The following is a 12,591-nucleotide window of genomic DNA, read 5'->3' as shown; positions in this document are numbered from 1 at the left end:
GAGGTGCTACTGAACTATCAACAAACAACATATTCAATGCTTTAAAAAATACAATCCATAAGAACCAGCCTACCTAAATTTTAGTCTTAAATTCCGTCAGCCAGCTAATGAGAGGAATGTATCTATCATCATTAAACAACTTGAGCAATTTAAAATTGTTATTCAGAAAGAACACAGGAAATACACAAACTCAGTAGTAATAAGTATATAGCTCTCTTTTAATGAGCTTTATCGATCACTTGGGATTCTAGTCTACTTTCATCTGACATTCTTTACTGGCAAAAACTGCAAATGAAACTGCTTCTAAACATGATCATCAGTAACAATAAATTATCTTTAAGTAAATTAAATCAAAAGATATATTTGCACTCTCCAGACAGTGTTTAAAAAACCACATTCCTCCTAAAGAGAAGCATTTTTTAAAATGGAAAAAATATATATATTTAACATGTGTATAAAAACAATGACAAATATTTATAGTTCTGGGATGTTCAATTTTCAATGTCAAATGTGAAAAAAGAAAGATTAAATTATTTGCTGGCACCAGGAATTCTAAAAGCATTTGGATCAGTCTAGTAATAGCACTTTCCAGCAGTGGTCTGGTATAAAATCACTTCACTCCAGCCTCTGGGTTTGATTGGGCAAATCATTACTCAAGCAAATAGTTTTTATTTATGCAAATAGTTACACTGATTACTAGCATGATAAAAGACTTGCGAGATTGAGGGTTAATGGGCCACCCCCAACATTCTTGAGCCACAGTCCTGCATTGTGATCTGTGTGGGCAGACTGCTGATCCCACAGGGAACCCTACTGAAATTAAAGGAGCTACGCTCAGTTCACCTGCCTGGGTCACAACACAGGATCGGGCCCCTACTGAGTTACTCTTGCTCAGTAGCAGTCACTGGAATAACTTATATGGATAAGGGTTACAGGATCAGGCCCCAGTAGTGGATATGACACGACAGGAGACAGTAATATTTCAGAAAAGACCAAGTTTCCTTCTGCTCCATTATTTAGCCCACTGTGGCTTTCCAACCCTTACTCCTACTGTACCCATAACATTGCCGGTCATCTATTTTCTGGTTAGAAAGGTGCAACCAATCATTTTCCCTATACCCAAAGATAGGCTGTTGGCAGAGGACACCATCTGAGAAGCATAGCAAATGCCCCAGCTCAACTATTCTGTCACCAACGCTTAATTCACACATCTAGTTATATACAAATGTATACCCTCATGCCATTGGTACCCCACCATTATTTAATGCGGATACATATTAAGCTTCAAATGCTGTTTAAAGTCTATGCAACCATTAATAGTTAAGATAGCTACCCTAAATCGTTTCACTCCTTCTGGATCTTCTAGGAGGTTCTCTAGTGACGTAGTCCACCTTGAGGTTCCTTTTAGGGTTTGTTGGCTGCTGCTTGGGTTGCCATCGCTGTCATTTATCTCTGAAAAGTAAACAAACCAGCTTTAAAAAAATGAATAGTCTCACGTGCATTTTTCTGATCCCATCACTACCCTCCTCAACACCTTCAAGTCATAGCTGCTTTCTTAAAAGGAGATTTGATCACACTGAAAAGAAACATGTATTTTTCCATTCTGCATCGTTGCTAAGAGCTTGTCTTCGCTGCTACAGTTTGCTCAGAGTCCGTACACTCCGGTTACTCCACTCAAACTAACCTAGCTCGACCACACTGCAAAACAACACTCAGGCTGCAAGAGCGATTTGATTAGCAGCGGATGCGCTGTTGTAACTTCTGCAGCTGCATCCCCACAGCATTACAAGTTCAAGCATCAGCAGCACTCAAGCTTCAACCCACCCTGACAGCCCAGTGAATGAGCTAGAATAGAAACTGTCGTGTGTGGATGGGGGTTGGGTTCGGGACAAAACCTCAAGCTAATCCTGCAGTGAAAGCAAAGCCTAAGAAATGTAAAAGCTGCTTTACAGTCAGGGAACTCAAGAGCAGATAATGTCATTGTCTTATCTGAGTTAATTTGCCTTATGGACATGGAACATTACTACCAGAGCCTCAGCTGTAAAAGGGCTGTGAGCTTGTTTCTGGCACCGTCAGTGCTATTGGCTGGTTTAGATCACCCACACCGAAGTTATGAGACAAATCTTGGTAAGCTGCCTAGATGAGATTTCTTTTAGAAATGAACACTCTCAGGGTAGGGTGGGGGCCACGGATGGAGAAAGAAAAACTATGCTTTGTTTAGGAGGAGACGAGGCCTACAAATCAAACCATTTTACTGGGAGGGCAGCTAGACAGGTGGTGGAATGGTCTCATGCAGTCTTGGAGTACACTTATTGTCGGGCAGTTTACTTTTGATTTTCTTAAATCAATTGGAGTTTTCCCAGAATAAAGAGTGCAAGGTTGTACCCGACTAATATGCCAGCCAGCATTCTCACAAATGTTCCGAAGTCTAAGGAGAAGGAAGAGATGGTCTAACTGCTGAATCTACATCTGACTGACTGTGCCAAGAGATGGGTTTATTAAACCGCAGGCTGCTGAGGCCAGATAGAAACAGATTCTTCACTGGCTACCACTCTGCAGTCCCTCTTCTTGGAAAGGCTCCAAGTATTTTACTGCTGAATTGAAAAGCTTTATAATAAACACAGAGAGAGCGTGATCTTCCATTCGCTGTGTGCCCAAAACTTCCAATAAAGACAGTGGGAGTCTGGGCCATCAGGGTCAAGCCTAAAACCCTATCTAAGATTGCTAGACATTATAAGACTGGGAGTCTAATCACACATTCCTTGCACACTCAAAACTCCACTGTAATAAATAAAGCTCTTACTTAGGACACCGTATTAATAATAAATACAAAGAGGGCATTTGTAATTGAAAGCTACGCAAGTAGAGACCAATCCTGCTCACCTTTCTCACCCAAGTAGCCCATTGAAGTCAATGGGACTATACGTGTAAGGAAATTGAACAGGATTAGGCCCCTCTTCTATTAACAGTTTGGTATCTCATTTCTATTTATTGGCATGTTTATTTTTATAAGTCCTTCATTTCACCTTAAAGCCAGTGTTCAAAGATATGGATCTTCTCAATACATATTTGGATCTAAGTTAGGGATCTTTCTAAGTGTGGAGCTAAACCTATTATAGCAGTTGTCCAAAAAGAAAAAAAGAAGAAAATGAAAAAGCATTATACAGAATAGAGAGTCAAACATCAGCAGATAGCTAGAATGATAAATGCCAAGACTGAAAACCTATGGAAAACTGGTATTCCAGAAAAGCCTATTGTGCTAAGTGGATTTTGGTTGTTGGAGGCTTTGGTGAGTTCTTTTGATGAGTTCCCTCTGATAACAGTCAGATGGACATCTGGTTGTAAAAGCATAATAATCTCATTCACTCTCCACAAGGCATCTATCATAGGAGTTTCCCTTTCCATGGGGAATACAACTCTGCAAGAGGGTGAAAGCATCTAAAGTTGCACAGACTCCATCACGTATCGTTGCGTAAGGAGAAGGAGAAACCCACCCCCATGCACCAAATCAATAAAATATATAGAGACTAAAAGGAGAATATTTTAAATTAACCCAGCAAGTGGGACACACACTGAGTATACTATAAAATACAAGCCATGTCATTAGCATCCTCCTTCATCTGTTGTGATCTCTCTCTTTGTCATCTCTAAGTAAGCCCCCAATTCTGCATTGTCTTGATGTGTGAACTTGAACAAGGCGCTTTAACTTCACCATGCCTCAGTTTCCCCTTTGGGGAAATGGAAATAATAATAATTCCCTCCTCAAAAGGGAGTTGTGACATTTAATTAACGTGTCTACAAGGCATGTTGGGATCCTGGGGTGGAATGTGCAAAATATTGTTACTTGTATAGAGTCAGATTCTCATGTTCTGCAAATATCCACTGTCTGTACACAAGGACCAAATCAGAATGGCAGTGTTTTCTACCCACAAGTGTAAATGACTACACCAGGGGTGGGCAACCTTTCAGAAGTGATGTGCCGAGTCTTCATTTATTCACTCTAATTTAAGGTTTCGCGTGCCAGTAATACATGTTAACGTTTTTAGAAGGTCTCTTTCTAGAAGTCTATAATATATAACTCAACTATTGTTGTATGTAAAGGAAATAAGGTTTTTAAAATGTTTAGGAAGCTTCATTGAAAATTAAATGAAAATGCAGAGTCCCCCCGGGACCGGTGCCCAGGACCCGGGCAGTGTGAGTGCCACTGAAAATCAGCTCACATGCCGTAGGTTGCCCACCCCTGGACTACACAATGGGCAGAGTAGTGGAGAACCAAACCTATTAGATATACTCTTTACGGGAGTCAGATTTTATGTCTGGTCTTCTTTTGCTCTACCATGCAAAATGGACTGTAATGGTTACTCGTCCGTTGTTCTTTAAAAAGCATAGCAGAAGCAATATGGATATTCATTTCTAAGAGGACTCTGAAGCAGACTGACTTTAGAATCCCAAGCTAGACCTGTGCTTCTGTTTTTCTATGATATCTCTAGAACACTAGATGACAGACACATTGTGGCCTACCCTGGGGACGAGGAAGGGAGCAAAGAGTTTCCTCCCCACCTGATGCCTCTCTTGCAAGGACAGGGCACAAGGATTGCACTAGTCTGGTGACACTGGCAATGCTAACTTCCCCCAAGTGGGCATGGAGTGGTGGGGCTACGGTCCGATGCGGCAGCCACTTTCCTCAACAAGCCATGGGAGCTTGGGCAAAAAGAAATTCCAGGGAGGACCCAGCACCACCTGAGCCAGAGAAATTCTCTACCCAGGAGGAACAACTGCAGCAGGCACAGACAATGTCATCAGACTGCTTTCTACAATTTCTCTCCCCTGTGCTCACTGTCCATTCACTCCAACCCCCTCCCTCAGAGTCTCTTCATTTCAGCCTTACTCTACCTACCCTCTAAGTTCCCCTGCTTCCTACCCTCCTTCTTTCCCCCTGCCCTACCCTTCAATGTCCCCTCTCCCTTCTCTTGTCTTTTCATTTAGCTATTCTCCTCCTCATTAAACCATACCCAAAGAATTTTAAAAATGTAAAATGAGATATACCCACTCCTCCATTCCCCCCACTCCTCCCAAAAATACTGTGGCACTAACATGATGTTTGCAGACCACCACTGTTCACTCTGTTTGCATGTTACGTCCCTTTCTCCCTACCCTTTGTCTTTCCTGTCTACTTTCACAGAAGCTCTTCGGGGCAGGAGTGATCCAATACTGTGTTGCACAGAGCTTAGCACAATGGGGCCCCATTTTCAGATGATCACTTCCATAATACACATAATAAATAATAGGCTTTTTCCCCTTCTACACAAGCGTAAATGTCTACACAAGTTACAAGGCCATGGGGAAACAGGCCCAAAATACTTCTGATAATATTAGAATCGTTGTAGCTCTGTGTTTTCACTGTACACAGTTCTAAGGCACCTCTCACCTCAGTTACTGGACACTCACATACATATTTCTAGTATAAGAATTGTCCCCAATAAGATCATAGCTCTCCACTCTATACACAATTGCTTAAATCCGTCTGATTCAACAGGTTCATGTGTACCATATAGAGAATACTTCTTTATGTCTTAAAATAGGCAAAAGGTTTGCCTGGACCTAACCCAAGGGATAATCTCTACATTTCTATCTACTAAAGTTCTACTGAACTGTCTTGAAAAAAAAATCATCACACTTGCAGTGGAATTTATATACAATTCTTCACAACTAATTTATTTTTAGAATGTAACGGTGAAATATATTTTAGTATATGAAATATGCTAATCCTTAGTTATCCCTCTTCTTGTCATTAGTAAGATCATCTTATTCCATCAGAAGCCCTGCAATTATGCTGTCCTGTAGTTTACACACAAACTGCATGCTTGCCAGTGCCACCAGTACCTAATATCCAAATGATAGAGTAATTCACTTCTTTTTTAAACAGCAGATAATTATGTGCACCAGTAAGAAGAACGCAAAGGAACTACAGAAAAAGGGATCTTTTCTATTTGAACTTTTGTAGAAAATTAAAATGTACAGAAGTAGACAAAGATGTAAAATAACTCTGATCTTTCTTGTTTTGGTGGAAAAAACACTCACTATCTTTTAAACATACAAGGAAACCAATAAGTGGAGAAAATACTATTATAAACATTCACAGCATAATTGTACGCAGGACCCCACCATACAGTCTTTACTTCAACAAAACTTCCACTGACTGCAGGATCACAACGCATTTTCTTATATTATGTGCAGTGGCCAACTGCTTGTATAAACAAAGCTAACGTCTGGAAGTTATACTAGCTGCAGCATTATTTTAGGGAACAATCCTATATGATCTATTTTGATCATTACAAAATACTATTACGCAAGATACAAAAACACCTTGTAAATAAATATTTGTATAAGTGATAAATGAAAGGGCATATGTAATTTTTTTTAAAAGTTCTAACTACCACACTTGACACTGTCCGTATCTGAAATAGCGAATATTTGTATTATACAGACAACAAGTCCCATGCTAACATTAATTAGCAAATCAGAACTCCAGGCTCCGGACCTTGCTTTGAAAGGACAGTGGCAAAAAAACAGAAGAAACCACCAATTAGCATTACATGCTTACTGTTTCAAATAATAAGGTGATTCAGTACATGGGGTGAGATCTTCACACACTCCTAAGTGATTTAGCAGCACAAGTCCGCTTTGAATTTCAGTGGAAACTTTGTGAACCTGTTCGATAGACACTTTGGAAAATCCTACCCATAATTCTGAAGTGTTGCAAACATATAACATATATTTAACAAACAGACATATAACAAATATTTAATAAACTGCGCCCTGTGGCAACATATCACACAGCAAAAATTTGTGCATCTTACGAAACTTTGTTACATCAGCCATTTAATGCTTGTTCTTTGCTTATCCCTTTCCATATATGTTTTCTGCAAAGTTATTAACAAAAGACAGCAGACATGACCAGCTAATCAGCCAAGTATGTACCCATATAGCACCTTATAAATAGCTTTTTTTCCTTTGTTCCCAGTGTTTAAACAAATAGCATCAATTCACAGAACAGTTAACAGGTTTCAGAGTAACAGTCGTATTAGTCTGTATTCGCAAAAAGAAAAGGAGTACTTGTGGCACCTTAGAGACTAACCAATGCATCCGATGAAGTGAGCTGTAGCTCACGAAAGCTTATGCTCAAATAGAACAGTTAACAAAATCCTTCCCATTCTCCTATAAACTTATCTTGAGGGAACTTTGACTGCACCACATGCATTTGCTCCTTCTTCACACAAAATCAGGCCTGGGTCCTTTGGGAAGCTGTGAATACTGACAGCTGGGCCTTTTATTTTTTAAAGTGCTCTTAACCGTTTCTCTGTGATCATCAGAATGTCTTTCCCCTCACAAGCAACAGTCCTGAATTAATAAACCAAGGTTATGGAACAATGAGAAATTGTTCTTAACTGTTCCGCTTAACAAGGGAAAGTTCCCTTACTTTCCATGTACCCAAGTGCCACTTGATGAGTCCAATAGATCAACTTTTTCTAGTAGCTGCTGTATTTTAAAGGACCTATGGGCTACGAAGAGTTGTCCTTTGCCTGTTTTGGTTTGTTCAAAGTATAAGCCTTAACATCCTCTTTCGAGTGTCTCCAACAACAGATGGCAATTGGATTCTAGTTTTAACTATATGGAAGGAAATTAAACGTATGTTCTGCATTTGTAGCATCTCTGAAAGCATTCACCAAGCACATAACTTTAAAAAAAAACAAAAAAACCCAAAAACCTAGACTAAAAGCCACTCTCAATTTTTCTTTGGAAGGCTTTAATGAGGAACTTGCAAGTTAGTAATCTTATTGTACATTCCAAAAGTAATGTCGGTACTCAGGATTCTTAGTTTGTTATTTTTATCCAAATTATTTCACAAAGAATAATATATGTTATGTTCGTTTCCTTGAGCCACTGAACCTGCTGTGTCAGTGAAAGTCTGTTGTAAAATGTTCTGTATTAAAGTGCTGTAAAATGTTCTGTATTAAAGTGCTGTAATATTCTGAAAGTGTGTCTGTAAAAATGGCGTTCTGGGGTTCCGTGTCAATGACTTCCATATCAAATGTAAGAAGATGGTCTTAGATGACAGCTCTCCAAAGTCAACTTGGAATCTGAAAGTCAAACTAGGTTCTTTCTGGTTAGGAAGTCACCACCACTAACACAGATGATCTAATCAGAATGTCTTTAAAATTTTGGTTGATGTAGAAGCAACAACAGAATCCAACAGCCTCTCCTGTAGAGAGTCTACAATGGAAAAGACTATGCTACACCTAAATTATAGTTTCTGAATCTTGTGCTTAAAACATAACCTATCAGTTATATTTGATAGCCCCAGAAGCATACAAAGCATTAAAAGGTGCATAAAGACAGAAAATGCTACCTGGGCTGTGTCCATCTCTATCAGTGAGGGCAAACACACATGACAGAAGTATGTATGCCTCCCACCCCCACCAAAGTTCACTTTGTCCTGGGAGCTATTAAGCATCTTAAAAGCATGGACAGGTCTACAGCAATATGAATCATCAATCACACCCTGTACTCAGTTAGTTTAAGTCTAATTAACATCATTATATCTGAATATTGTAAAAATCCAGATACACTGACAGGTTTCAGATATGAAACTTGCCACCACTGCTTTCGGCCACTGCATGTTTTGAGTTGCTTTATAAGTATTACCAAGTCCATTACATGAGAATTAGACAGCTAAAGCCATTATTTGCTATTACTGCACAATTGCATATTTTGAGAAATTATAGTGGACTTTTACAGTCATACTAAACCTCATGAACAGCTGTCATTGTTCATGCATAACTCAGAGGAAAGGCAGTAAAAAATTCAGGTTGATACAGTGAAACCATACATTCATACCTTCTTTCTATTCATCTGTATCATCCAGCTGGTTAAAGCACCTGAATGAGACTTTATCTACTTGATTTGTAGAGGCACTGAGCACCCACAACTCCAGTTTAGCTCAGTGGAGCTGTAGGGGTTCAGCACTTCTGAGGCTCAGGCCCTATTTGAACCTGATGTCATTTGGCACTGCTACTTTCACTGGTGTTTGTTACAGTTTCTTATAATGTAGCCTTCCCTCTGCCACACAGGAGCTATGACTCATGTGGAGAGAAAACAAGACAGTTAACAAACCAAAGCACAGCTGGAAGCTGGGCTCCGTGTTCCACTTCAGCGTGCTTTATTTTTCAGACACACTAAAAAGAAAACTCCATCCTTCCTCTTTCAGCTAAACTTCCTCTTGGTCTTGAAGCAGCTTGCGCTGCAAGCAAGAAGTGGTTGTGTCTTCTCAACGCAAAGCCAAAGCTTCCTGGGCCGAAAGGCAGCTGCAAACTAGAGGAGTCTGGAGAGGCACCAGCACCCCTGGCTCCTGCTTTGGGTTAATCATTGGTTTAAAAAAAAAAATGGAGCTTCACCTCCAATCTGGACCCAGCGGCAGAAGGCCGGTGCTGGCCAGAGTCATGCCCTGCCTGGGGAGGCTGGGGCTGATTCTGGGGCCGCTGGTTCGCGGCCCGGGGTTAGCCCCGGCTGACTCACACCGCGCGCTCTAAGCCCGCTCGGGACCCCGGCTCGCCCGCGTCCTCCGCGCAAAGCTCTCCTTACCTGACGGCGGCCGCTTCCTGCTGAGCCTGCTCACAGCCCGGGTGAACATTTCGGGGGGTGGCTGCCCAGCTCCAGCCGGCCAGCCGCAGGAGGCGGTGCCCGCGACGGGAGCTCCCTGCGCCCCAGGAGGCGCCTCCAGTCGGTCCCGCGGCGAGGGCTGGGCGCGCCTGGCACTTCCCCAGCCAAATGAGACGGGCCTGCCTGCGGTGAGCGCCCTCCCTTCGCTGGGACACCCCTAGGAGGCGCCCCACGTGGGCGCTCCCCGCGGCTCCCACCTCTGCGCCCTCCGCCTCTGGCTGCCGGGCTCCTGCGCTCCCCGCGATGCGCCCCCTGTGCGCTCCCTCCTGCTGCCCTAGGAGGCGCCCGGGCGCCCGCGCTCTGCAGCTGCCAGCCTGTCCCGGGGCGCTGACTCAGGGGCCGGGCGCATCCTCCTTCCTCCGCCCGCGCACACCAGCCGCTGCCGCCGAGCTGCCTGCGGTTAGCAGCCGCATGCGAAGCGCAGCCGCCGCCTTTTCCTCCGCCAGTTAAAAAAAATAAAAATAAAAATAAAAAATCGAGCCCAGCAAAGGAAAAGCACCAAGGAGCCGCCAGGGGCGTCAGCAAGGGGGGCCCCTTCCCAGCTGTGCAGCGAGCCACATTGCCGGGCAGCTCTGCAAGCTCCTACCCCTCCAGCCCCCTGCCTCCTCCTGCAGGGAGCTTGAGCCGGGTGATGAGGACCAATCAGGGATTTCCCTACACCCCTCCCAGTGGGGGTGTAATCCCCCCTGAATTTCCCCAACACCCCCCCCCGCCACCGGTCATCTAGTTACGTCAGTGTTGCCAGTTTAGTAATTGGTTGGAAATCTGAATTGAAATTGCAATATTAATACACACTTTAAAAGCATAGACAGTGTATGATGAATTACTTGCACCTGGGAAGGTAGAATAGATTTGAAAAGTATGAACAAAGACAAGCGTCTTCACACCGCTGTTGTTTTTTTCTGACAACATCGGCACACTGGTTTCCGCAATGTTGGCCAATCTAATAATTTATAATGAGGATTGATAAGCAAGGTCTGAACGAGCTCTCTCCTGGCAGCTAGTGATGAGCCAGGAGAAGGCTTCAGGACCAGATGGTATTTACATGAACTCACCTACTCTGCCTACTTATCCAGCAGACAGAGCTGTGCTGCCCAAGGGATCAATTTTGGCTGATGCTGGGTTACAAATCATTTTAGTATTGAATGTGGGGGATATGACATGTTGTTATCCTTATTGAATGAGTAAAGGGCAGCAGAACTGTGCTTAGCCTGCCTGGATGAGGGGTTCACCCTCAATGCTTAATTTTTGCCAGGCTTGGCAGTTCATAGCCCTGGGCTTGCCACACCAGTTATGAAAGTAAAAAACTTTCTCAAGCCCTGGCACCTCTTAATTACAAATTAAGCACTGGTCACGCTCAACTGCACTTCACTCGCTAAGCAAGGGGTTTGGATGGCAGATCCTAGTGGAGGAGGAAATGGGACAGGGGTTGTGCTTGGTGGTGCGGGCTCTGCCTAAGGGTCACAGACATTATTTGAATTGCCCCTCTCGCCTATTTAAAGTTAGTGCTTATTAAGCTCCATAGAGAGTCTTTTTGTTTTGTTAAGTGGTCACTCGGGCTGAAATCACTAATAATCAGGTCTATGTGCTTAGACCTGCTGCAGGACAGCTTTTCTGTGGAAAAGACAGCCCAGCCTGTACTTGCTGTGAGGTGAAATCACCAAAAGCTAGGTGGAATCTCAAGAGACCGACTTGCAGAGGTCACAGTGGCAGGTGGCAGCAGAAGGTGATGGCACAGGGCCATCAGCAATGGAGTGGTGGAGTGAATGGTGGCATGACAAACAACAGCAGCCAGAGTGAGTGTCCGGAGCGAGTGGCGAGCAGCTGGAGGAACAAGCAAGGTGCTTTCTCCCTCACCCTCCCAGGGTGAGAGGTGAACTCCTGCGAAAGCACCTCTGAACTCTGGGTCTTCACTGACCAAGGACAACAAGGTGGGGTACAGTAGAGGGAGAAGCACATTAAAGGAACATTTGTTTGTTGGACTATGTTTTAGTGACTTTACTCCAGAATGCTAAATTTGTGACTAAGAAATTTATATAAATATACATTTCCTAATAGGCCAAGATTTTTTTTAAAACGCATTATTTGCCAAGGTCATTATCTCATATTGTCTTAGGGAGTTTCTGTACTAAACATTTTTATTATATTATAATTAATTTTTACAGAAGAATAGCCATATTGGGTCAGACCAATGGTCCGTTGAGCCCAGTACCCTGTCTTCTGCCAGTGGCCAGTGCCAGGTGCTTCAAAGGGAATTAACAGAACAGGGCAATTATTGAGTGATCCATCCTTTGTCATCCACTCCCAGCTTCTGGAAATGAGAGGCTCTCATAGCATGGTGTTGCATCCCTGCCCCTCCTGGCTAATAGCCTTGATGGACCTATCCTCCATGAACTTTCTAGTTCTTTTTTGAACCATGTTATAGGTTTGGCCTTCACAACAGCCTCTGGCAAAAAGTTCTATAGGTTGACCATGTGTTGTGCGAAGAAGTACTTCCTTTTGTTTGTTTTAAACCTGCTGCCTCTTATTTACTTTCTCCACACCAGTCGAGTCATATCCTGTCTGAGTTGTCTCTTTTCCAAGCTGAAAAGTCCCAGTCTTTTTAATCTCTCCTCATATGGAAACTGTTCCATACCCTTAATCATTTTAGTTTCCCTTCTCTGTACCTTTTCCAATTCCAGTATATCATTTTTGAGATAGGGCAATCAGAACTGCATGCAGTATTCAAGATGTGAGCATACTATAGATTTATAGAATAAAAGTGGAGGAGCTCGGTTTGCCAGACCAATCAGCAAAGCCAATGCTGACACACACTGTGAAAAGGCTGCAAAACACCAATCCTCTAGACTGCATCAACATGCAGAAAGCCTT

General features: G+C 42.8%; 1 protein-coding gene across 1 annotated transcript in view; it reads right to left on the bottom strand.

The window, feature by feature from the left end:
- The window catches only part of RGS10 (regulator of G protein signaling 10), a 29,967-nt gene extending 19,635 nt beyond the window's left edge, over positions 1-10,332 (bottom strand). Inside the window, exons 1-2 of the mRNA XM_073354220.1 lie at positions 9,643-10,332; positions 1,334-1,452 (exon numbers count right to left, since the gene is read on the bottom strand). Of these exons, the coding sequence (XP_073210321.1) occupies positions 1,334-1,452; positions 9,643-9,691 (168 nt within the window). The 5' untranslated portion in view covers positions 9,692-10,332. The remainder of the gene's footprint in view (positions 1-1,333; positions 1,453-9,642) is intronic.
- Positions 10,333-12,591: the final 2,259 nt, after the last annotated feature.

Source organism: Lepidochelys kempii, chromosome 7 (assembly GCF_965140285.1).
Source record: "Lepidochelys kempii isolate rLepKem1 chromosome 7, rLepKem1.hap1, whole genome shotgun sequence".
NCBI lineage: Eukaryota > Metazoa > Chordata > Testudines > Cheloniidae > Lepidochelys > Lepidochelys kempii.
Note: the sequence above shows the minus strand (reverse complement) of the source record. Positions and strands in the feature narration are given on the sequence as shown.